This window comes from Nilaparvata lugens, chromosome 5 (genome assembly GCF_014356525.2).
Source record: "Nilaparvata lugens isolate BPH chromosome 5, ASM1435652v1, whole genome shotgun sequence".
In the NCBI taxonomy this organism is placed as follows: Eukaryota; Metazoa; Arthropoda; class Insecta; order Hemiptera; family Delphacidae; genus Nilaparvata; species Nilaparvata lugens.
Window position 1 is genome coordinate 62,716,992 of NC_052508.1, and position 27,845 is coordinate 62,744,836.

The following is a 27,845-nucleotide window of genomic DNA, read 5'->3' on the forward strand; positions in this document are numbered from 1 at the left end:
TAGATAGGAAACTTAAAATAAATTGATGCAAGAGAAAAGGCGGGAGAAAGCCAAAGATATGAGATAAATGCAATAGAAAATAGAAGCTGAATTTCAATGGATTAAAAAAATGAATTTATTCGGTTCAACATTTATAGTTCAATTCCGATTCAAATCCACTACATTGAGAGGGAGTAATATTCTAAAGAGGCGAGATCAGTGATAAAGCATGTAGAAGAGAGAGAGAGAACAGAAGCGAAAATACACAGAGCTTCAAAAAGAGCAAATGGCTACGCATAACTCAAGAATTGGTGGATGAGAGCAGTTTTGGAAGAGAATTGGAGTCGGGAGAGATACGGAGCAGGTGCTGGAAGAGAAATAGCAGAGAAGAGGAGAGAAAGAATGAGCAGAGAAAGAAACTTTGTTGTAAAGCTTATCACGGCTGCTGAAGGTTTCTATTGTTAACGATAGGGATGGTTTTCTCTCTGAAAGTTATTTACGTTACAAAGGGGAACATTTTCTTCATACCTAATCTGCAGTATAGGATAACATATAATCCTGATTAGGTATCATTTGATATTTATTTCTTGTGATTTCCATCTGGTTCCAGCTACTCTGATAATTTACAATTACGGGATTTACTCCATCCATCTCATTATTGTTCCCTGATCTTATATTCTACGAGCGACGATGAGAAAAATTGCTATGATAGAATGTCATTGTTTCTATTTGAAAAAATAGAAATAAAATGAATCTTGATTTCTTCATGAGAGATGTGCATATGAAATAGATTTCATCATTAGGAAATTGATTATTGCTTCCTACATCACAAACAAAATTTGGATTATTAATCAACTATTAATAAGCATCACAGAGTTTTCAAGTATATAAATAACGGATTTCCAAAAGTTTCCACGTGGACCTACTCATTTTAGAAGCGTTTATATTCACGTAAACTTTGAATCACAAATTGAATACATTTGTTTCAATTATACAAAAGGAATTATTGCTTAATATCAATAAAAATAAGCCAATATCCATCCTCGGTAAATTAAGAATATTTATGTCAAGTCGAAAATCTCAAGTTAATCAGTCCAGTAATTCAGACGTGATGATGCGTCATTCATGTAGGCTACTTCCCATCCCGTGAATGTTCATGACGATTCTTTCCTTAATTATATTATAGACTAAGCATTTGATTGCAAAGATCATTCTGAATATTCAGTAATAAATTCAAATACGCATTTGATTGCCAAGATGATTTTGAATATTTAGTAATGAGTTCAAAGTGAAATAATTGCTGATCAGAATGGATCAAGAAATTCAAGATACCAAACTTATTTTAAAGTAATGTATGGATGGATACAAAACGAGTTCAAATCCAATATTCAATTACATTTATGAAAAAAATGAAATAGGCTATATATCATCAAAATTTATAAAATTTAATATATGAGTAAATAGAATATTTCAAATGTGCTCACCTGTACTCTCAGGCTCAGGTGTTTCGGGCGGCGGCGTTAGGATCTGGAACACCTCTCCAATGTCAGTCTGCACATCCTTGCCCTCAGTTCGCCGCTGCAGCTGATGAATCTGCTCCATCTGCAGGTGCTTCATAGATCTCACATGCTGCAGCAGTGGCAGCTTATTTCTCGAACTGAACCCACATAGAGCACAGTGATAGATCCTTGCCGAGTTCGAACTCCTATCCTGGTCTCTGAGGTGTCTAAAGAGCAGAGCAGAAGCCTCATGACGTTGTCCTGCTGTGTGGAGTTGTAGTTTGTGAGCGCTGTTGGTATAGTAGTCACAAGCATGACACCTAACCTGCACTCCTCCGGGAGAGGAAACGTATTTCAGTTTCCACTCATTCCTGGGTCCACCTTCCTTGACATGGTTCACATGCTGCAGTCGTTGTAGATGTTTGTCAGTCTTGCAGTGCAGTTGAAAGTTAGCCTTCAAGTTCGTCTTATACGTGCAGAGTTTACAAACGTAGTGACCTGCGACCACAGCCAAAATCTCTTGTTCCCTGATTTTCGTGCGATCAGCTGCAAGATGGTGAGACAATGCTTCTAGATTATCACTAGCAAACACATTGCAGACACAGCATTGGAAGAGATGTTCGGGGTCGGGGTCAGCGGGCTCAGGGGGTGGTTCCATGGTGTCAGGGTTCAACCCCATGTCCATATGAGGCGCCAGCTCGGGAGGAATGTGAGGAGGTAGCTGACCGCCTGTCATCATTTGTATCAACAGCGCCTGGTTGTAAGCCATATCAGCCAGAGCAGCCTCGGTGTGAGGAGGTGGCTTCTCACCTGGTAGTGTCATACCAGGGTGGAACAGCAGTGACTCAAAACCCATCTGTTGCTGGTGGGACTGTTGTATCGCGTTCAACGTCTGCATATGTTTCACGTTTTGCTGCAGTACCATCATGTTGTGGGTGTGTTTTTCACTAGTCATGTGGATACGCAAGTTACGGGCCACATTTGTTTCATAGTTGCAGACGTCACAACGGAAGGTGGGTTTTGGTTTTTGAGAAGATTGAGCAGCCAATGGGCTGGAATGATGGGGGTGGTGATGTCCAGGTCCAGGACTAGCCAAACCACCAGGTTTGTGATGTTGTTGGGATTGTGGTGAAGGTGCAGATTGTTGTTGGGAGAGCTCAGTGTTGCTGACTCCACCATTTTGTAGTTCTTGCATGTTGTTGAGATGTTTGTCAGATTGCATGTGTATGCTGAGGTTGCCTTTTGTTGTTGTGGAGTAGTTGCATACCTCACAGCGGTATGGTTTGTATCCACAGGTGTATGTCTCACCTCGTGCTAGTCTGGGATGTGGTTGACCTGCAATGCAGTAAATGCAGGAGGTTTCAGTTTCGGGATGTTTTTCTTTCATGTGGATCTCAAGTGTCTCCTGGTACTTGTAGTGCCAGTTGCACTTGGGACATTTGAGGGTTTTGCAGGAGTTGCGTGAGTGCATGCCAGCTAGTGGACCACCGACGCCACCCAACCGGGAGGAACTGAGGATGAGCTCACACTTGGAGCACTCGACACCACTGGGACGACCGGCCATGTGGTCAGGGCACACCCCTATCGTGGTGCCAGTGAGGAAGTTGGGTGGTGGCTGGGGGTATGGCAGACCCCCTCCGGCCCCCAGCAGCGGACTGAGGGTGGTACCAGGGGACGGACTGGCCCCTGGGGAGGGGGATACACTGCTGCGGCCCCCTTGCGATGCTGGACTTTTTCTTGTCAGGTCCATCACACAGTTGTTCATTGACGACATCCTACTACTACTAACACTACTAAGATTATTAACATTATCATTATTACTAGAACTACCCGAGTGTTCGGGTAGGGAGACCGAAGTCTCAGGAACATGTTGATTATTCTGGACAGAGGACTGTTGCAGAGGCGAGGTTGTCCCCCTTGAGGGTGTGTTGGTGATGTCATCGACAGGCGACGCGCGTGCGGGCGACTGCGGCGCTTTCAGGCTCACTACGGGAGGCGAGAGTGGTTCCAGGAACGAAACCAATGGCTCCTTCTGTTTGCCCACACACTGGATGATGGCGCTGCAGTTCTTGTGGCCCAGGATATCCCGCTCATCATCCTGTAAAACTACGTTGTGGTCACCCATGGCGTGAGCCACAAATGATTTAGCATACCCGAATGACAGCTTACAGATGAAACACATGAGGATGGGCTTCACGGGCACCGATGAACAGTCTTTGCTCTGTGGTTTCTTGTCGGATTCCTCCAACCCTGCACTCATTTTACCCACCTCGCCAGTCTTATTATCACGTACAGTGTACACCCTGTAGCTGTGCATTATGGGCACTTCAGGAACTATTTTTTTGTCGTGCATTGAGTAGGCGTGAGAAGATTGTCCGCCAGTTGCTCCACCATATAACGCATTGTAGACGTTGTTTCTGGACACATAGAACGCGTTAGCGATCTGGGGGAACACCTGGAACTGCGACAAACTGACGCCGGGACCGTCGACTATGCAGCCGTCGCGGATCAGTTGCGGGATCTCGACGGCGTCATCCTCGGACATCTCGCTGTCTTCTATGATGTAGGCCGATCCGTCCGGGTTGTAGACGATCTTGCCGTCGAACTTCTCGACGTCAGAGTTGGTCCACGAGTTGTCCTCTTCTTTGGTGGTGGTGAGCCGATCATCCTCGTCGATGTTCCTCGTTGATCCTCGATGGTCATCCTCCTTGTCGTGCACGAACTTGCTCCCTGACGGCGGCGAGGATATCCTGGCCTCCTCGCGGTGACTGCCGCCTGCCACCAGGCCCGCGGGCGGCGAGGCCGACGTCTCCTCCTCAGGACTCATGCTGGTTGTGGGCGGCTGCAGGTCTAGTGCGGGTGGCGAGGGGGCGGTGGGGGGTGGCGATTGCATCGCTGCTCGCCGTCAACCATCACATACTGCTGACACGGAGGCCGAGTGCCCCAGCCTAAAACAAATACAAACAATTCACTAGATCAGTTATGAAGTTTCATAATAAATAAAGAAGTAATAAGAATACAATAACATTATATAAAACGGTTTTATCATAATAGTCATAAGCGAGAGGATATCAAGACAATGATTGAGAAGAAATTGTGGAGACTTTGAAAAATTTACATTATCAGGTACACAATTGAGAAATATATGCGATTTATTTTTGTCACAGGTGATAAGATTATTAGGAATTGATGGTGAAAGCATGTTGGAAAGACAATAATTATCGAGATTTCCTACATTAGTGTGGAGAAGAGTATTATCTTGAAAATAATCCAGAATCAACAAGTGGGGACAAGTTGAAAAAAGCTTAGACAGTACATTCAGCAAGTGTGAATGAAATTTAGGATGGATTGACGAAACAAAGAATGCTGACATAGATGCGACTATTTTCTCCTCACTCAATTTGTATAGTTTAGTGGAAATTGTATCGAGTGCAGATCAGAACAATCTGAGTATATCTCAGCTATACGAGTATATCTCTCAAGTTGTAAACCTATCTAATTTTTGGTTTGTCTTACTTAAAATTGATTCGTATATTCTAGTAATTTTAGTAAGTTTCTTATCATCATAGTCACACATCCAAATATGGATGCGTAGTGTCGATTGCTTGAAGTTTGTATGGAAGAACAACCAAATGAATTATATCTACATTAAACGACGGTGTTGACTCTGACAATGAAAAACACGTCAGCCGAAGATTCGACGAATTTAGAAGGCGAGAGACGTAAAACAAAAGATACAGAAAAACTTGGGAATGGGACGATTCGCAACTCAACATGGAAGTTATTAATTTATGACGATAGCCACTGTCGAACTGTTTCTTTCGAATCATTCGCTTTCTTTCAGGACGGTCTCAATTATTGTGTACTTTATGTTACAGTATCGCTTAATATATTGCGAAGAGATTGCCAGATGAGAGTTTAAGTTTTGAGAAGAAGGTGGGTGAAGGAGGGAAAGGAGAAGAAGAAAAAGAAAGATGAAAGAGGTGGAGAAGTATTAGAATGATGATGATGGTGATGATGATAATGGAAAGAATAAAGAGCTGTCATAGTTACGAAGATCGAGATGTGATAAATGACGGGTGTCAAGAATTGCGAGAGATTCGCGACCATTGTTTTGAAAAGAATTTCATTTTTTACAAGATCAAGAAGACGTAAGGAGAAAGAAGAACGAGTAGAAAGAGAGGATATGTGTATAAATCGGAGGAGTGCAGTCTGTAGTTTTTGAGTGAGTTCCAATGCGAGCATAAAACTGCTGCTCCAAATATCGTGTGGACAGTTTTTCTAGTCAATGAAGTGAGCAGAGAAATTCAATCGGTGCAGTTTTTGTGCTGCATTTGAAGAAGAAGTGAGATTTCGTTGCGAACGAGATGGAATGTGTTGGAGATCGAGGAAAGAGGAAGAATGAGAGAGAGAGAAAAAAAAGAGTGAATGAGACGGCTGAATGTAGTGGAGAAGTTTCAGCTTCAGTTTGAAAGGCTAAGAGAATTCGGGAATGATTGGAAGAGTGTTGAGAACGGTGGAATTGATGACGGAAACGAAAGGATAAGGAACAAGGAAAAGATGGAAAGTGAAGGATAAGAAACAAGGAGAAGATAAAAGTGAAGGATAAGGAAGAAGGAGAAGATAAAATTAAAGAATGAGGAACATGGAGAAGATAAAAGTGAAGGATAAGGAACAAGGATAAGATAAAATTAAAGGATAAGGAACAAGGATAAGATAAAATTAAAGAATGAGGAACAAGGAGAAGATAAAAGTGAAGGATAAGGAACAAGGATAAGATAAAATTAAAGGATAAGGAACAAGGAGAAGATAAAACTGAAGGATTAGGAAGAAGAAGAAGAAGATAAAAGTGAAGGATAAGGAACAAGGAGAAGATAAAAGTGAAGGATGGGGAAGAAGGTGGAGATAAAAGTGAAGAATATTATTTCGATAAGGAGGAGATTTTCGTAGAGGATATCCTAGATGAGAAAGAAGAGAAAAGAAGAGAAGAAAAGAAAAACCAAAAAGAATGGAAAAGAAACGATAGAGATAGGATGGAATGAAAGAAGGTAAAGAAGAAAGAGAAAAGGTAAACGGAAAAGGAAGGGTGGAAAATAAGAAGAGAGATTAGACAAATTCAATGTAGATTTGAAATTGTTACTGGCGGTGAAGAATTGTGAGGTTTAAATTCGTTGGAAAGAATTGAGTTTAGATGAGTAGGGAAAATAATATACGAATCAAAAAGGGAAGAAATTTAAAAGAAATTGAAATTTTTTTGAAATATTTTCATTATTATTATATAATACAAAATTATTATTGTTATATAGAACAGTATCATGATGGAAAAAAAAGGAAAGAACTAGAGTAGCTTAACAGCTTTGGTTGAAGTTTTACACTATTGTACATAATCATAATGAACAGATTTTATTGTAGGCCTATTGTATATTTTATTGAATTTAATTGTACATAACTATTGAATAGATCAATAAGATTGAACATAACTTGAGAATTGATAATTGAAAGGAGAAACAGAGAAGTAAACCACGAGAAAGATAATCAGTGATCATAGGATAAATGTGTTGATAGAACTTGGAAGAGTGTTGAAAGATGAGACTCGTTAGTAGAGTAGCAACACAACACAGCTTCTCTCTCCTTGGAGCTGAAAGTCAACTTGGTTGTGCCCTGAATTGACAATCAGCTGTTTCTTTTGTTAGTCGATTATTGTCACCCACATTATTTCATAAACAAAATCAATCGTTGGACAGGACCATGATGGGTTGTAAGTGGATATATGACGACATTGTCGAGTTCAGTAGTGGAAGAGAGAGAAATTATGAAAGGTCGGAAAGAGAGACTAGCAAGAAGCGTCAGTGAGAATAAAAGCTCCAGCATCAAGGAGGAAAAGAAGAAGAAATGGAAGTAGAATGAGAAGAATGAGAAGATGAGGAAGAAGAAGAAGAAGAAGAAGAAATAGAAGGAGCAGATAACACAATAGTGTAAGACAAAATTGAAAGAAACAGAGTATAGAAAACGTAGAACGAGAAGATGAGGAAGAAGAACAAGAACAAGAAGAAGGAAAAGAATAAGAAGAAATAGAAGGAGAAGAGAACACAATAGTGTAAGACGAAATTGAAAGGAACAGAGTATAGAAAACGTAGAAAGGACCTACTCCATAATAACCAAATAATTTCTTCCACATCAAGTAAATCATATTGATATTGATGTTATGATAGATATTCAAAGTACTGTATATTTCATCAATAAATTATAGAATGTGATAATAATTTTTTGTGGTTTATAATAGAAGAAGCAATTCCGAAATACAAGTCTACAACACGGATTTTGAAAAGCAGAAACCTGCAGCAGCAGACTACACGCGCTTCCAGAGCTGTAAAATTATGCAGGAACGTGTCTGAAAACATCCCTTTAGAAAGAGGGATGCATGTTTTGTTAAGAGATGCATACAATAGTAGCCCATCGATGCGGTAGGTCCAGGTAGAGTTGAGCAAAGATGGAGAAGAAAACGAGAAAGATAAAGGATGATGCAGAAGAAGAAGAAGAGGAAGAAGAAGAAAAAGAAGGAGGAAAAATTTGAGAATGGAATAGATTTGGGCCAAGCCAGTTGTTCCTTCCTAATCATATTTATATGATTTGTGATTCTGTCCACGAATAAATAAATAAAAAGGAGAAGAAGAAGAAGAAGAAGAAGAAGAAGAAGAAGAAGAAGAAGAAGAAGAAGAAGAAGAAGAAGAAGAAGAAGAAGAAGAAGAAGAAGAAGAAGAAGAAGAAGAAGAAGAAGAAGAGAAGAAGAAGAAGAAGAAGAAGAAGAAGAAGAAGAAGAAGAAGAAGAAGAAGAAGAAGAAGAAGAAGAAGAAGAAGAAGAAGAAGAAGAAGAAGAAGAGAAGAAGAAGAAGAAGAAGGAGAAAAAATTTGAGAATGGAATAGATTTGGGCCAAGCCAGTTGTTCCTTCCTAATCATATTTATATGATTTGTGATTCTGTCCACGAATAAATAAATGAATAAGTAAATAAAAAGGAGAAGAAGAAGAAGAAGAAGAAGAAGAAGAAGAAGAAGAAGAAGAAGAAGAAGAAGAAGAAGAAGAAGAAGAAGAAGAAGAAGAAGAAGGAGGAGGAGAAGAAGAAGAAGAAGAAGAAGAAGAAGAAGAAGAAGAAGAAGAAGAAGAAGAAGAACAACAACAACAACAACAACAAGAGGAAGGAGAAGAAGCAGAAAAAGAAGAAGTGAGAAGAGAGAAGAGACAAAATAAAGGAAGTAGATGGATGAGAAAAATGACGAAGATGAAAGAATAATATGAATTTTCGAAGAATATTTCTCCTACTAGTATATTTAATGAATGAAGCTTTTCTTCTTATTGATCAACCCGCGACTCGTTATTTATTGTTACTGTTTCAGCATACATATAAATAAACTCTACTCATTCAATCTTGCCGGAATTTCATTTTCAATTCATTGAATACATACTTTCTGAGGTTCCAAAAGTACAAAAACATTACCTACACAGTCATCTTAAAACAATCTACAGATCTGAACCTCTGATGAGTTTGATGAGCTAGACCACTTGTCCGCAAGCTGAATCACCTAAATTAGTGAGCACTATAAACGTGATTCACTTCCTTTTTTCGAAATCTTTTTTTTTTGTTCTCATCAGAAGTGTTGAGATGCAGGCTGGAGCCAACAAGCTGGTGTCTAATTGCGGTCAGCTGCAATTAAGAGGCGCTCTTTCAGTAATTAGTGATCAAGGTGAAGAGATTCTCATCATTTGATGCTCTTTCCTCACTCTCAATATCCCTCTCTTCATCTCTCTACCTTTAGTTCCTTCTCTATCCTTCCCTACTTCTCTTTGTTCCTTTATTTCAAATCTACTTCGTAGGTACTCGATCTTCTCTCTTGATCATAGTTCAATTATTATTCTAAGCTATAAAAAATAGGCGATAAGATTCTCATAATATGCTTTTTTCTACAACTGCGCGTAAAGAAAGAATTTACATACTCAATTCTCCTCGAAAAACAGCTTATTTCTGAAGAGAATCTACTGTTTCGCTCGCTAACCATCTGCGCATGCGCAGTAGATTTTCTTTACGCTCGCTAATCATTTGCGCATGCGCAGAAGAGTTTCTTCACGCTCGCTAGTCAGCTGATGATAAGCAGCTCGCCAAAAGACAAACCACTCTCGGTCAGATCTTAACCTAAAAAGTCGGTAATTGTACCGATTATACAGCCATGACGGATATCAGTGTAGACGAATTATCATAAACTCCGCCAGATATAAAAGTGATTTAACAAGTTTGTGCAGTTGTAGAAAAATTTTTGTATGTAATTCGCGCATAATGCTTCTTTATCGCTCTTGCAAAAGCAAAAGCTCCGCATCGCGTCGCGTGATAACTGTTTTGCGCGAGCGATAAAGTTGCGCATTACGCTCTTAATACATAAATAGCTATTTCATTTCTCTTTGGTTCACTCTTTTTCATTTTTTACTTACCTTCTGTTAATTTCTTACAATTTCACTTCGGATTATATGTATTCACTGTTTGTATTCTCTCCAAGTTATTTCTATTCTTCTAATGAAATCTCTGCAGTCCTAAGTTTTGATAGAATTATTTTTTTATCTCAATCTTATAATCTTTGTTGTACAGTGTTCTAGTTTTACTTATAACTATTGTATTAGAGAGTTGAGTGTAAGAGTGGGCCGGCTGCGCCCTAACTTTACCCTCCTAAGTTTTGTAATAAGGGCTGCTAATCGATCAATCAGTCTCTTATCATTCACCGTAAGTGACATATTATTCGGACAAATTACTGTATTTTAATTTACTGTAAATTATTATTCACGAAGCTATCGAACTACAAAACTACTAATTTGGGAAAAATAAATCTTATCCAAATGTTCTAATTATTCCCAACCAGAATTACTATTAAATATAAAGAAAATAAAAATCTCAGTACCCTTTTTTTTGAAATATCTTATCACAACATGTTTCGGACATTTATGCCATTTTCAAGTCAAAGTCAAGTCTTGAGAATTACTATTCTACAGAAATGGAATTAAAAAACCGCTTTTCACGATCTAAGTATATATGCAATTTTCAATCGAAAGTCAATCAATGCGAGCTGGGGAGTATCATCAAGGGTTCAATAGCAATGGAATACAATTATTTCTCTTCCATTTTTTCATCTCCCTCCACCTCTTTCATCCAATTCTTCACCTTCTTTCCCATTTTCTTTATCTTCCTCATTCTCATTTTCTTCTCCACTCATCCAAAGCGTGAGATTTTCTTATATTCTCGTTCGATGACCACAATCCTACATGAGATGATAATGATAGTTAGTGCAAGATGAAGAACAAGAATAGAGTATGGGGAGGAGAGAGAGAAAGAGGGGAAGGCGGAAAAGAAGAGAGATAAAAAGTCAAATGGTACCCTGCTAATTAGGAGAGGGAAAATTATTATGCGGTGAAGATGCACCACAATAATTTCTCGTCTCTGGATTTCCCTCTTATCCATCCTCCTCCTCCTCCTTCCCCCTAATCATCACTAAGCCAAGAAGAGCACTTATTATCACTTTGACCACAGAGGGCCCGAAACTGGAGACGAGGAGAAAAAAATTGAGAGAGTGAGAGAGTTTCGTGTGTAATTTTGAAAGAGCGAGCACAATTTCGCCCCATGAAGAACTAAGCACTAAGCAACAGCAGCAGCAGCACACAGTAATTTGTTTGATTTCGGCGCCACTATTCTCTCTCTATGTTTGCACTGCTCTCCTGTCTTCCGTCCTCTACTGTTCTGATCGTTTTCTCCCTCTCAATTCCGTAAACAATATTGTATGCAATGTATGAAGCATTATTTTATTTATTTATAGTTTTCAAACAGAGCACTGTTTGGGAGTAAAGAACTAAGGAAACTCCTTGTACTATTTTCCTCCCAAATTTAGATGAGCTAATCTAATTAACTAATCATGTGTGAACACACATGATTATAGTTTAAACACTCACTTTGGAGACAAAGTCTGACAAACTATACGCTGAAACAAGCCATCATAGTTTAGCAACAACTATTCAACTATTATACATGAAAAAGGAAGTAGTAAATAGAAGGAGAAGGAGGAGGAAGAGGAGGAGGAGGAGTAGACGGAGGAAAAGGAGAAGAAGAAGAAGAAACGAAATGATGCCGGAAACGAAAGGATAAGGAACAAGGAAAATATGAAAGTGAAGGATAAGAAACAAGGAGAAGATAAAAGTGAAGGGTAAGGAACAAGGATAAGATAAAAGTGAAGGATTGGGAAGAAGAAGAAGAAGATGGAGAAGAAGAAGAAGAAGAAGAAGAAGAAGAGAAGAAGAAGAAGAAGAAGATAGAGAAGAAGAAGAAGAAGAAGAGAAGAAGAAGAGAAGAAGAAGAAGAAGAAGAAGAAGAAGAAGAAGAAGAAGAAGAAGAAGAGAAGAAGAGAAGAAGAAGAAGAAGAAGAAGAAGGAGAAGAAGAAGAAGGAGGAGGAGAAGAAGAAGAAAAAGAATAAGAGAAAGGAAGAAAGAGAAGAAGATGAACAATAAGAGAAAGAAGGAGAAGAAAAAGAGTAAAACAGTGCAAGAATGGGGCGTTCTACCTGAAAAGAACATCCGGTCCATCTATCTCTTATCGGTGTTGAACACACAAAAAACGGTGGAAAAAAATTAGTGATACAGTGACATTATTATAGCAGCAGGACCGAAATGTACATTCGAACTACGGACCCGACTCATTTGTAAACATTATCCCCTCTCCACCCCCCCCCCTGACCAGAGTAAACAGTTTTATAAAAGTTTACGTTTACGACACTTTTTAATGGTCTCCGACAATGAATAGCCTGCATTCATAGTGGAAGAGGCAAATCAAACGATAATACTGTTCATTTGAACAGATGGAAGAAATTAAGATTACCTGCGACTTTGTCAACATTAAGAACAGAGAAGGTATTCTTCGAGGTAATAGGGTTTTATTTTTTCGGGGAAACGAATGTGTAAATAGGGCTGATGGACGAGAAACTGTTGAATGATACGGCTGATTGTTGGATAAACAGAGAAATGTGTAGGTGAGGTACGATAATCATTATCAACTCGAAAAATTATTCAGTTTATACGTAGTGGAAAGTGTCTAGTTATAGTTGGAGATCAATAAAGAAATGTTAGACGTCAATATTTCATTCATTCATTCGTAGACATTACATACAGTTCGGGTGAAAATAACAGGTATTACACAAAAACTGCTAATAACCCTAATTTGGAATAAACAGTGTAGAGGTTAAGTAGATTGAATAATTTCATCCACTCATAATTTCAACTAAAAGATTTATCAACTGGAAGTTTAATTCCTCTGATCTATAAACTTTTGAACAAGATATTAGAGAAATTGCACCAAAATAATTTATTGGACTATACTCGCATTGATTTGATGATTGAATTCGATTATCAAAATCGGAAATAATATCTGGTTCATCTCCAATTGTTGACAAAGAAAACTGAAGATTTGTCCTACAATTCATGAAAGATAACAAATGTAATTACCGATTGTCTCTGAAGTAATAGGCAGAGAAAATGTAATTAGAATCCAGTTGAATGGAGTTTCCGTTCACAGGATGACACTCCAATCACGAATGTAAAGAACGGAGAAGAAAGCGACTGAAACGGAGAATAAAGACAGTAAGATAGAAGAAGATGGAAAAGTGTAAAAGTGTTATTGTTGAAAGTAACGGCGTAAGTCGTTTAGCAGAAATTGAGAGAAGATTTGTCAAAGATGGAAATTGTGATCGATTGCCAGCTACTTTTCAATATTGTACTTATTTGCCATCTCCTCCTTTTTCTTCCTCTTCATTCACTTTCCCTCTTCATATCTTTCCTTCCTATCTTTTCTCTCTGCATCTCTGCTGTTTTGCATCTCTTTCTTTCGTTTTGCATCTCTGCACTTCTATGCCGATCCTCCTGTCTTTCCAACATTTTCCTCTTTATTTACCACACTCTTTCCCGCCTCATCCCATCACACTCTCTTTGTTCGTCTTGTACCTGAATCTGCAAAACATGTAAACAAAAGGAGACCCTTCCGGCTTTGTTTCGTCCAGCCCTTTGTCCTCCACTATTTTTGTTTCCGAGCCCAACCTTCAAAATTCACAGAAAGCCCTCCAAATCCTTCCTCGGATGAATAAACACTGCACATTTTTGGCCCTTTCGGCATCTGCAAAACTATACTGCAGCTTATTAGTTCTGGAAGTACTTTATTGTCTTCCAAAGTTGTTTGAGGAAATTTTCTATGAAGCTTGAAAAGCATGTTTTTATGTTGACTTGGACGTGTTTATTCAACATGGTATTTCTAGAGACTCAACATATTCAGTAATTCTCCTCGGTTCTGATTGAATGAAAACAACATTCATGACAATGTTCTCTACTGCTAAGGGCGAAATTCTCATTATTGTTTAGAATATTGTTTTACATGTTCATTGTTTCAGACTTCTTAAGAATTCTGGAGATTATGAATACTATGTGTAAAAACCAGTGGAATGTCGGGATGTCATCAAAGCATAGAAAAAGCAAATAATACTGAATAGGCTTAGTTCTTTCATGATCAAAGTTTGAAACCTTCAACATTTTGTATTTCTCTTCTCGGTATTGTTCTCCTTATTTCCCCTTATCATCGTTTTCTTCCATATCCTCTGCTGTTTCATCATCCCTGTCATCCACCTTCTTCTTCGATTTCCTCCATCTCTTTTCATTCCTTCATCAATTTACTGAATTCAGGAGAGCCACCACAACAATTTGCTTACATCCTGAGGCCTTTTTGCCGACCCAGCAATAATTAGACTACTTTGTACCCCATTAATGTGCCTCTGTCGCCTCCACCACAAGTGGGGTCTCCCGCCAAAAAGCCAGACTCCTACTTCTTCCTGCTCCTCTTCTTTTCATCCTTCTTCCTTCATTCACTCTCCCTCTTCCTCATCTTGTACCTCCTCTTCAAGTCCTGCAAACATCCAATTTCGATGACTGCAACAATTTCTCGCCAATTATTTCCACAGGTTTTGTTGCGTGCCGGTCGCCTAATAACTGATATTTTTGTCGGTGATTAGAAGATGGAGAAGAAGGTAACCGTCGATGAAGTCTATGGGAAATTAGAGTGGTGGCGCCACACACGAAAAGCAAAGTCATCAGAACCAACGAATCGAATTAAGCGATTTGAGTCGTTGAGTGTTTGAAAAATACGTTAGAATTAGATACAGTAAAGTTGAGAAATTAAACCTCGGTGATTTAGAACTCTAGAGAGGTGAATTTGAAAATGTTTTCATGAGAGAGAAATGACATTAAGTGCCGTTTTCACAGTGACAGTTGAAACTAAATTCAATTTCAAACTGGATTAAATCGATATCAAGCCTCGTTTGTTATAATAAGGTTCATCTCGAGTTTTAGCCACCAGGTGAGTAGATTCAGTTTAAGCTTTGACTGTGGTGCAAACGGCCCTTATAGTGACTAAAAATCAGAATGAGTATCTGAGAGAATGAGAACTGATTATCCACTAAAATCTATAAAATAAGTGAGCTATACAATGAGGGTGCAAGAAGAATACTATCCAAGAAGCAGAGTGAAAGAAACAAATAGGAGAGGAATAGAGGGGGAAAGCAATGTAGGGAATCACTTATCAAATTGAACAGAAACAAAGATGAATTAAGTCAAAAATGAACATTATGTAAGGAAATAGCGATCAGACGTAGTTTAAAGACTGAAATCAGTAATCAAATCGAAAAAATAGGGAACAAGATTGAATATTACGTAAGAAGATAGATTGGAACGTAAATTTGGGATTGAAATCACTAATCAACATAAAAAACTACACAAAACCGAAAGTCGAATGAAGTCACTAATCAGAGTGAATCACCGAAACACCGGAAAGCTTTGAGAGTTTCAGATTCGACGCTAATTTCTTCGAAACTTGATTCACTTCGTATCTGGGGCCGAGAAACATGCAAGACGATTATGCTATTATTTGTTGGGCGATCTGTTATTAAAAACGTATCACGTGAGAGAGAAACGGAGAGAGACATGGTGAGAGGGAGACCGAGGGACGAGCCTCGAGTCAAATCGAGACCTTGATTGTAGTCCAGGAAAGGTCTTCAATCGACCGCTAATTATCGACAATTAAGATGGGAAGGAATAGCCTTCAACACACCACCGCCTATCGAATATATATCGAGGATCACATGTTGATAATCGTATAATCGATAGTAGATTTATATCGATCGTGGAATTAAACAGATAACCGAATGTTTTGCATGAATAATTCTGATGATGCATCAGATCGTATGTAGTCTACTTATTTTATTCAATATTAGTATAATGTATAATAAAGAAATCTATCTACTCGGCTGACGGCCTCGGCTAAACCTAAAGAACTTTTATTTATGATGAAAAGAATGCTTGTTCAATTTATTTGTAAAATTTAGTTGAGATGAATTGAATTGGAGGTATTATTTTCATTTTTGTAATGTTGAAAAAAGTGCAAAAAAAGTTCTGTTCTATTCTATATATTCTATTCTAGTCTACGTATTGAGTGCTGAAAACTGTATTCAATGAAACCACTAAACAAAATATTCACCACTTTTGGAAAACTATCAAGAACGTTTCTATTTGAGCTGAGATGATGCTGAAATGTTATTATATTATTTGATAATTGACAATATTTCAAAGATGAATGAAAAATTACATGGAAGGTTGATGGGAGTTTATGAATGAAATCAGCTTCACATTTGAAGTCTCATAGGATTGATGGTGATCCAAATGAGAATACAGTTCATATAAAAATTCATCCTCCATTTTCGAAGCCAAGTATCCCTTCACAAGAACTCGCTTCACAGATAGTTGACCACTACCATTTTAGTTTGGGTCTGTGTGTGATTGTGTTGTGAGAGAGAGGAACACAGAGGGAGATGGAGAGGGTGAGAGAGGAAGATAGTATGTGTAGTGCTTTATAGACAAAGCGTCAATTAAATGATGATTGCTTTTAAAAGGACGTGGCTAGTACTTGAAGCGCATTTCGTAATTAGTGCCGTGACTTCTAATAGAAATTACCTGTTTCCGGCGGCTATGCTCTCACAACAGAGACAGAGAAGGGAAGGGAGAGAGAGAGAATGATGGGGATGGGAAGAGAAAAGCATGGCATGTTGTCCTCTTCGCTGCTAGCTAGCTTCCCACTAATTTCCAACCGTTCGCTTTGCTCTATTATAGGGCGACGCCATTTGTTTTATTCCCTGCTCCAATATTATTAGTTTAATAGCATTTCGAATTCCTGGCTAAAAAGAGTACAATGCTGAAACAATCTTTTCTAGATACAGTGCGATGGGGAAAAGTTGTCTAAATACAGTGGAATTGGAAAGAGTTGTCAAAATAAATAAGAGTTGAAAGAGTTGTTTATTAAATAAATAAATAAATAAATAAATAAATAAATAAATAAATAAATAAATAAAATACACAGTACAATAGGATAGAGTTGTCAGATATAAATACAGTACAGTACACTAGCTCTTTAAATTCCCTATTATGAAACACCATTTTTTCTCTTCAATTCTCTCCTCCAATACAGTATTATCAGTTAGATAGAATTTTGAATTCATGCTCCATACCAATAGCATGGGAAGCTGAAGAACATTTAGAGTATCTAAGAACATTAGAGTATTTAAATACTCTAAGTGCACTAGTTTTTCTATTATTGAATATTTTCTCAATTACAATTACTGTACTCACATTCCCAATTTAATAAGAAATCATGTGATTGTTTCTCAATACAAATGGCTACCATAAAGACTATCTATTTCATCAACTAAAAGTCACTTTTATTATCAAGCACAATGTGCATAAACATTTCATAAACAGTTTATGTTTATCAAAACGCAGATTTTTCCGTATATAGTCTATTATTATAGTATATAGATTATATATTATATTTCCTTAGAAAAATCCTCGCATGGGACGCTTAGGATCAAATTGATTGAGAATTAGTGAGGGAGTTTCTCCTGGACAGAATAAAATACGATACATACATGAAAATACATTTTTAGAGAAATTCCTTCTCCGAAAACTTTATCATTTGAAGACAATATAGGAACGACTCAAGTGAAACAAAAAGTGCCTCTTTTTAGGAAGGATCAAAGAATGGGTCCGCCATTTTATGAATCGTCATCTATACAAATTCCACTTGACGCCGGAAGTGAGTGAGAGGGAGTAGGGAGGGAGAAAGACGTCTTTCCCTGCCAATCCCTTCTGATGACTTTCGTGTTTTTTTATCCTCCACCTCCTTCGTTCGTTATTCGCCCTGCGAAAAGAAAAGCGAGCTGCCTCAGGGAAAGCTCAATTTTCTTTTTCATCTACTACCTTCTTTTTCTTCTTCTTTACCTCTTCCTCCTCCGCCTCATCCCGTAACTCCTACTCACAATTCTTCATCCCATCATATACATCCCACTACCACCTAAGCATCCCAGCAGCCGATAGGGAGAGAGCAGCCAGGAACACCCGCTTTTTAACGATTCTGCGCACAAGAGAAAGGGTGTTAAAGGGAATTTCCCTTCTTCACCTCATCCTGGCAACTGCTTTAAATAGGGCGGGGTTGTCTTTTCCCTCATCTCCTCGTCTGAGAGGAAAATGAGAAGAAAAGGCTCAGGAAGGGAGGGGAAGGAAACTGCCTTCGAATGAGAATGAAGGTGGAGAGGAAAAAAATGAGCTACGAAAGAATATAAGGGGGTGGAGAGGAAAAACTCGACGAAAATGAACGCGAGGAATATAACTTTTTATCAAAAAATAAAGTGTAAAGGGGAGCGCAGCCCCTGGAGAAGAATAAGTGGGTGATGGGGGGAACGTGCTGTTGAAGATGATGAGGATGAGGAGGTGAAGAGGTGGATAGGGAGGAGGAGAAGTAGGGAAGCCCGGCGAAGAACACACGAATGCTCTTTAAGAATTCAATTAAGTTCTGAAAAGAGACGATGACGACGGCGACGTAGAAAATAAAGAAAGAGAAGAAGGATAAGAAAGGCTGCTCCTTCGCGAGATGTGTGCAAAAGTGGAAAAATAAAGAGAGAGAGTATGAAAAGAAGAGGAGTAAGTGAGAAGTGTATACTAGGGGTGTGGCCTAACTCTTATGGAAACCTTGTCCATATATATATTGCACACGAGCGTCTCAGTGCTCTCACACATTATAAATACACATATATAGATATATTGCACACACACGTCTGTGCAGAAACATGAGCATCCAACTTTACGCGTGAGGACTTTGTTTCTCATTCTCTCTTTGTCTAGAACGCAGTCTCTCTCTGGCATCCTCCATTTTCTCTGCCACCAATCTCGTTCAATCTTAATTTAGAGTACAGCGAGGCTGCCGGAGCACGTGTGCTTTTCGGCTACCCGACACAGAGTGCGAAATATTGTACATTTTTGATGAAATAAGATGAGGGAAACAAGTATGAGAAAGCAATGAATATTATTAGGAATAACTTTGTAGAGAGTGGAGGTGTTAGGATTATACCATATTAAGAGTGGCATAAATATTGATGACGGTTAATCAATTGAGAATTGAATTATGAATTCATTAAAGGTTGCGTGGATTTTGAAGGAAAAGTTATGATTTTTCAATAATGATTGAAAGACCTACTCTATGATACCTTTCTAATGAAATAATGTTACTTGACTTTGGTCATGTTGAACAATGAAGATTGAAGTTTCTAATCAATTTCTTCAAAGCTTTTATTTCTATTCTACCCCATGTACCTTATTTAATAACAGGACTTTTCGATGGAGCAAGAGCCTACTCCCCACTCTTTGTTTGAAAGTATAACGATTTTGTGTTTTTTGAATAGTTCCAAATTTCTTAAATAACTCAATATTATTCGTTAAAAGTGGTAATTGAGTGGAATATTTCTAATTAATTTATCAATTTAAGCCATCTAAATTCAAAATTTATAGTTTTGAAGTTTATTTTGGACCAAAATTTTATAAAAATTGTACACGTGAAATTCTAACCTTATCTTTGACTTTGACACCTATAAATTTGGAAGAAAAATAGCACAAGGACTACCTTATTATTTTATCTTTCTATGTTATTACATTAGTGCTATTTGCATTGTAAATAAATAAATAACTGGGATTCATCTTCGAGCATTTGGACGTTTCTACCGTGGGACTCTGGCAGATCAACGGTTTGTACTTAAGTTGACGAATCTATCGTAAAGTCTTATCATACAAGTCTTGTCTATATAGGATAACCTATAATGTCATTCATAGGTCTATAATGAATGGAAAATCATTCTTGAATATATGATCATCAAACACAACAATGATAAGCCTACTACTATCTTGATCAACAAACAATAGTATTACGAACAACAGGACCATGAGAAATAAAATCCAGAATCTAGCATGACTAGAAGGAAGTAAATCTAATCCAATTCCCCAGCTACTAAAAAAATGAGTCATCCATCGATTTATGAAACCTTGAATCTATTAAACAATCTTAACTAAACTATCCTCTGAACGCCTTTCAAGCTAACTCATTACAGTGAAAATCACTTTAAACTGTCACCATTCCTTATGAATAACGTCAATGCTTCCCATTTAAACAATGCTGACAGTTTGAAGTGAATCTTACTTGAAACATTATTTCTATAATTTAATGCGGTCTCAACATTCTTAGCTGTTATGATAGGATATTTTTCTTTTGTTCTGACATAAGAAGTGGGAAGTGAGAAAAAACACAACATGCACCTTGACAGAACAAAGACTATCTTTGTGGAGGTGAATAGTTTAATCACTTTTGGGTGAATAGATTTTAGAATACATGTATTACAGATTATTGTGTTGACTTCGCGTGGCAACAAAGGATAACATCGTACAACAATTGACTAGGTAGACGTTTGATGGAAAAATAAGGAGTTTGAAAAAGGTTTCTAGCGAGATTAAAAATAGTCATGCAAAAACTTGGCAATTTGTGGTAAGATCTATCAAGATTGTGCTAAATGTTTAGTAGTAACCTTGCTTGAATGCATTGTTGGATTCACGAAGTATTGAACCAAAATATTCTAGAGTATACAATCCCCTAGACTTGAGGGTTCAGCACATACAGCAACTAAGTTAAAGAGTAGCTACTAGTAGAAATCTGCAAAAATTGACACCCTTGGCTCACAAGCGCAACTCCGAGCTACTTCAGGGGTTTTCAGGGGTTCAGTGGTTTTCAAACAATATCTGTAAGTAAAGACCATTCCTTCTGATGATAGACGGTGCTTGTTCTGACAAGACAGTTCTACACCTCACCAAAAAAGTTTAACCAAAACGTTGCTAGGTGCTCTCCACATCCTACATCCTTCCTCCTAATGGAGGAAATTAAGAGATTGTAAAACTCCATAAGTTAAGTCAGAATCTCTTGTAAAATCGCGAATTTCTGATGATATGAATAATTGAGAATGAACAAAATTATACACTCAACCCGCAACTATAAAATAAACATTGACGATTCCTTGACGTTAACTAGTATACATTCACATGCAGTATACAGTACCACGCTAATAAAGCTATATTACTCCAAACTCAGCCCTTTAACCGCCGTCGAGCTGATACTTTTATTTTATTAATTTATTGTTTTTTCCCTATCTTCAGTTTTAATTTTTTTATTTAAATAAAATCTTATTATTCTTTCAAATTTATTTATTATTCATAGTTTGTAATTTATTTTGTTATTGCTAGTGTTTGATTTCTGTCTGATAATTTGCGACTCCTCCCTGCACACGGACAAATCATCCAGGCAGGGAGAATTTATTCATGTAATTTATAACACTTTTATATATTTTGAATATGTGATATTTTATGAATAAACCAATTTGAATTTGAATTTTGAACATGATAGCAAGTAATAGAGTCTTCATCATAAATTTATTCAAGACTGTATTTAATCTGGGAAATTTGAGATAACACCAATGAAGAATTCATAGAAAGGATACGTATCAACAACCTATAAGCTCCAATACATCATTAGGAATACAGTTATCATACAAAAGCAACAATCCAGTTAATGAGATCATAAAAATAGAAATATAGTTAAGGCTACTACCATTTAATTCACTCTCGTAATCCACAGTTGTTCGTCGTACGAATTCACTCGGACAAATGAACCAAATGAATGAATCTACGCCAATAAATCAAACCGGCCTTTCAACAAACCAACTCACATTTCAAAGGCTGCGATTCTATCATTTATCAAATTCAAAATGGCTACCGTCACTTTCACTCAACCGAACACTAGTCATGACCGAACCATAATGAAGGAAGCTTGTATTAGGTCTACATTATTATTTATTATTGGATATGATTTTACTCCTAGCGCGACTTTACTCCAATTAAGTGTGTTAATAAAAAAGGAACAAGATGGCGGTGTAATGGTAAGGGGGGAAGAGTAGGAGGAGGAGGTATGCCCCTCCTACAGATCAGAAAAAAATATTAATGGGCTCGGTACAACATTACTGCCCTTTGACAATATAGATCGCCCGCATATAGGCCTATACCATACTTATAATGTGTGTAGCTTTGAACTGATTTTAAAACTGTCCCCCAGCTTGAAAGCCGACCTCTGATTGGATCTCGCTTCCAGTACGTCTCACACTATTGGTTGACGGTTGACATAGTTTACAATAATGTCACCCAAGTTAATATCGTCCAGTTTATAATGGGCTCATGATTTTGGTTCTCATCTATCATTCGATACGATCAATTAAATGTGATGAATCGAATATCAATCGCTTTAATTACACTTGATCAGCGGCGGTTCTATTTAGAAATAATTTAAGGGAGAGCTTGGAAATTATGTGAGATGATTTTGGTTTATGATGGTGGTGATTATGATTTAGGGCCGGATTTCTGATTTATGTGGGTGATGGAGTATTGATCAAGAATGATTACCGGGATCTGTTGTTGAGAGAAACAGATTTTAGCCTATTAAAGGTGGGATGCATAGGATTTATTTATTGAGAATTGACTACGCCAGAAAAGGGCGTGAGGTGGTGAGGAGAAGGTTGGAAAAGGAGAAAAGAAAGAAGGGAAAAAGAAAAAGAAGGAGATTGAGGAGGATGAGAAGAAGAAAAAGGAGAAGAGAAAAAGAGTAGGAGAACAAGGAGAGAAATAATTCGAAGAAAATAAGAGAATAATTTAAAATAACCGTCTATTATTTAAACCAAAAGACAGATTATTCAAGTATGGAAGTTAGATACTATCGAACCGCAATTTCCGTATAAATGATAGATGGACGCTTTAGTTGAGATGGTGGATTTAGAATGATAAAAATGAATAATAAGCATGAGATTTTCTTCTTATATCAAACATAATAAGATCATTCATAGTATTAAACATTTGAAGGGGAACATTTATACATTTATACACATATGGATTAGTAGAAAAATGCACGAAGAAAAGTAAATAAGTTATAGAGAGACGTCTGATGAAAGGGTAGAAAAATATACTCTGATATAGATTGTGATTCAAGAACTTTGATGATAAAAACGTTCAAAACGTGAAGAAAAGCGAACGAAAATAATGAAGGACCTTAGTAGAATACGGTTCAGAATGAGAATAAGGAAAATTAATGGCATTGATGAATATAATAAATAATAATATAACGTGAAAGTGAAACAACTAAACTCAACAAAAAAAGTTATGAAAAGGAATCGAAAAATATCGTCAACTTGAGATGAAGTACTTCACTGAGAACTTTGGAAACTGTTGGGCTGTTTTCGTACAGCGCGCCAACTTGCAACCCCTAGTAGTTGCGCAAACTGCCGCTAGGTTGCGCGGGGTGCTTCTCCAGACTCCAGTGCCAATGCACCCCTCTACTCAACCAACCATCCCACAACCACATTCAAACCCTGCCAGACACAATAACACAACGTAACCTGTGAAACCCTATTTTCAGAAAAGTAGCCAGTAGTCTTGTATTGTATGATGTGATGACATGTAGCTACCATATAAATTATAGTAGTGTATGATTTTTATTGAAAATAATATATAATTATTGTAATCCAGTTTGTATTTTGATGCATGAATTATGAGGATAAATTATCATCCTATCAACCGTTTTTCGTTTTCGATATTGTATTGTATTGTATTAATTTAAACTAATAAATGAATATGAATACATGAGTCATATGAATTTGAGTTATCATAACGTTAACCAAAGATCACAAAATCGAGGTAGACATAATAATGCTTACTGAACATCAATGAATTAAACCACACAACATAATTATAAACATGAAATGAGCTTGAGCAAAGATTAAAAAATCAACAAGAAAATCTGTAAAATTCTCAACTAAACTAACAAGTAGAATATTCTTCCATAATATTGCAATTTGTTTTGTAACTTTGAAAATGACTGCATTTGAGGTCTCTAACTTTGACAAGTGGTGGGCCAAGAGACTTTTAGTCGTTTTTGTAGTAATTAGTCAAAGTTCTCAACGAATTCGACACCTCTCTCTCTCACTCCTCCATCCTGATTGGTCCAAATTAACCAACCAATCAGCGAGCGGCTCTCACAAGAAAAAGCAGCCACCGTGTAATTTCCTTCTCGTCAGTCTGCTTCTGTTTTTCCGACGTTTCTCCTCCTCCGACGACGCCTCCTCCTCCTCCTCCTCCTCCTCCTCCGTAGTTGGTGGCAATTAGACGTCTCCTAATTACTTGTTCGTCGCGCCACCACTCACAAAATCTCTGTTTCCTAATTTTGTTCTTTTTCTACTCTATTTTTTTATTTTTCGTCACAGACGTTTTCTTCTCACTTTGCTTTCAGTTTGCTTGATTGTACAAAACTCTTGCTGCCTGTTCTTCTCCTACATGTTTTACTTGTTCATCTTCTTTTGCTTCTTCTTATTCTTCATTCGCTTTTCCTTCTTCTTCTTCTCCTTCTTCTCCATCATCATCATCATCATCACCTTCTTTTTCTTCTTCTTCTTCTTCTTCTTCTTCTTCTTCTTCTTCTTCTTCTTCTTCTTCTTCTTCTTGTCCATAATCTACTCCTCATCCTTGATATTGTGCCACTTACTTCCTTCATATTATTTATGGTTTTAAATTTTTCTACTAGTCATACTTATTTCACTAATTCGTTTTTCTTCTCTATTCTTTTTCTCCTCCTACTTCTTTCCCATCCCTCTCTTCCTCTCCTCTCCGGTGTTCCACTCCTCATAATCTTCTCATTCACATATTATTGCCTTCATATCTGCAATTTCTTATTTTTCTGTTTTCCAATATTCCCTTTTTCCTTTCCTTCACCTTTTTCTCCCATTGTCCGTAATGTCCGCAACTGAGTTTGTTTCTATAGAAAAGCCTGAGAAGAAATGTACATTTCTATCTATATAACACAATATTCTACACTCTGATAACGATTATAGTGCAAAATAATTTCTTGGAACTGGTTTTCGCGGCAAGATTCCGCAAGCATCACTGGCGCGATTCTTATCAGTCGCTCTCGACAGGATTTGCAGCGCGCGACAATATTGCAAAATGCAGTAATAAATCAGCGGGCGACAAAATGACGGGTGGCTGACGTTTTAAAATAACGCGCGTGCCGTTGCATGCACTCTACTTTGGAATTCGAATGCAGTTCTGATCTGGCTGAAGTGAGATTTAATCCAAACTACGTCAGCACTCCTTAAGATGCATCCTTATTAATGTATTTCATTCAAACAATGCTGAAAGTTAAAAGTGAATTTTCAGTATAGCGGTGAACTTGTATTCTGTGTGAGGTCTTTCGAGTGTGTTAAGTGATATAAGTGATAGTGATAAGAATTAGGGATGGTCATCACATGGATATGAATCATCGAGTTCACACTGGAATTGAAACTATTTATTTATTTATTCGTGGACAGAATCTCAAATCATATAAATATGATAAGGAAGGAACAACAGGCTTGGCCCAAATTCATTCCATTCCCAAATTTTTATAAATTAATAAAATGTCCAAAAAATAGGTTATGTTTCTACTGTAAACCGTTCAAATAGACGGTTATTATTATTCATTCATAAGATAATGAAAATCATTACGATGATTGAGAGAGAATTGCCTTGGTCGTCCCAAAATTATTACTTTACAAATTTTCGTTTGATAATTTATTTACAGTACTTGTACGAGAATTGTTTGAATATTCGCAAATCATGTGAACCCAGGGGCTTTCAGATTTCCTTCACTTTTCTAGAGTTTGAAAGATCAATGGGTGAAGTTGGAATGAAATAATGTAATAGAAACGATACAGAAGTTTATTCGACTCAATTCAATCAACACTATTTACAGGATCCTCTTCCTATGCATGCAGGGATTCCACAAATCAGTTTGGAATCAAAGATGAATTTAATATTTCCCATTTTCCGCTTATGACCAAAGGTTATCGACTTCTAATTCTTTTTCTTTGACACTTGTCTCTCTCTTTGGCCGGCGTCCCACTCTTCTCACTTTGTAATCCTCTCAGATCAATTTTCATCTCTTTTTTCATCCTCTTCTACTTCGTTGTTCTTCTTTTTCACTGTTTTTTATTGTGCGGTGGTTCGCGACAGCCAGCCTATAGATTTATGTATCCTGTCCTGTCTGTGACCTTCCTCTTCTGCTCCTTCATCCCCTCTCCTTCTCTTTCTTCACTTGACTTGTGGTCGTCAAATATTCATTCAAAACCAGTCACACGTTCCTCGTCAGTTTTTTATTTTCTTCATTCTCTCCACAATCATTATCCATTAAACATTTTGTGAACAAACCGATTTACATGCTGAATTTATCATCGTACAGTATTCTACTCTCCACTACTTGTTCTCCAAGTCTTTTTCCCTATCAATCCTTGATTTGTATTCGGATCACTCGTCGAATTATTATTTGAGTCTGTGAGGAATCAGTCAACTCGTATTTAGCATTCTGTATTATCGAACAGAGATTCTATTGTTAGTGAATTGAATTGAATACAGTACATTGGGAATCTATCTAATAAAAAAGCATTTTAATGGATTGCTCCAATATTAATGGAAAGAAAAATCAATATACAACAATATATTTGGCTTTATATCATCTACTCTGACTTATTTTCATTGTTCCATTTTGAGTTATCGACAAGTTTATTTTGAGTTTCTCATGAAATATTTCTAGCTGAGTTATGATTCTATTATTTATTAAGCGTATGGCAGATACACAACGAATATATAGCTCATGAGTCTCAAATGCCTACATATACACTGTATATTTCTAAATTCTTTGAGATGTTGAGAAGTTTTTGATCAGGAAAGCATATGTTTGTCTGACCGCCATTATTTGCTAGTTCATTTGCTAGCGTTGCCCAATGTGCACCATGGAGGCGAACTAGTGTTACACATATTTAAGTTGAAAATCTGATTGCTGGAACAATTTTGATGTTGAAGAAGGTTAAAACTCAATTTCAAATTTTCACAGCAAAAAAAAATTTCAAATCATCTTTACCATTATAAATGTCCGAAATTGCTCCAAATTGTAATTTATCACATAAGAACAATCCAATGATTCTATTGATAATTACTAATTGAATGAAAAAGACTCTGAAATTGTCAAAAAAAAACACATATTTATTGATACTTAGAAAGACCGATTTCGGTTATTACACCATTGTCAATCTCTGATAAACAGTTTATCAATAAATCTGTGTTTTTTTTTGACAATTTCTCAGTCTTTTTCATTCAATATGAATAATTACCACAATATCAACTTCTCAACTACACAAAAAGATAATTACTAAGTTTCAAATGATAAGTCCACATTTTTTTCCAGTTGTTTACTGAGGTTGGTGTGTTTTATTTGAAAGAATTTTCATAAAATATTCTTGAAAATGTGATATCCTTGTATTTAGCCTATTTTTCCAGCACTGTACCTACATCTCCTATTAGTCTACCATGAGAATCATTAGAACACATTTATCCCAGCCCCAAACTTCCAATCCTGAATGAGTTCTTCCTCTTTCAGTTTGCTTCTTTGGTCAGCAACAAAAGCGACCATCATTGTCTCAACCTGACCAAACATCCTCATTCTCTTTTGATCCATGGGTGTCCTGCGCGAACAAGGACAAAGCTGAGAACAAAAGGAGACGAACGACAAACAAAAGGAGACAAACGGCAGGACGCAAGAGGTTATCCATTCGTTTTGTGTTGTCCTTTCTCATTGATTATTAAAACACCGTGCCACACACACACTGACCAGCACCTGTCACGAATGAGGGTGGGAAAAGGAGAGAATGATGGATGAGAGAAAGAAGGAGGTGGCGGAAGAGGTGGAGGAGAACATCAGTAAACATTTCAAACGTCTGTCAAATGAGTTTGAAACTTTTTTGGCTCTCTGTTTCGAAC

At 37.2% G+C, this 27,845-nt stretch overlaps 1 protein-coding gene across 2 annotated transcripts in view; it reads right to left on the bottom strand.

The window, feature by feature from the left end:
- The window catches only part of LOC111059977 (zinc finger homeobox protein 3), a 235,100-nt gene that overhangs the window by 17,861 nt on the left and 189,394 nt on the right, over positions 1 to 27,845 (bottom strand). The window contains exon 2 of one of the 2 annotated variants that reach the window (XM_039429007.1): positions 1,464 to 4,426. In XM_039429007.1, coding sequence (XP_039284941.1) covers positions 1,464 to 4,371 — 2,908 coding nt within the window. In that variant the 5' untranslated portion in view covers positions 4,372 to 4,426. Of the gene's footprint in view, positions 1 to 1,463; positions 4,429 to 27,845 lie in introns of both variants that reach the window. The other variant, XM_039429008.1, reaches the window with a different exon arrangement.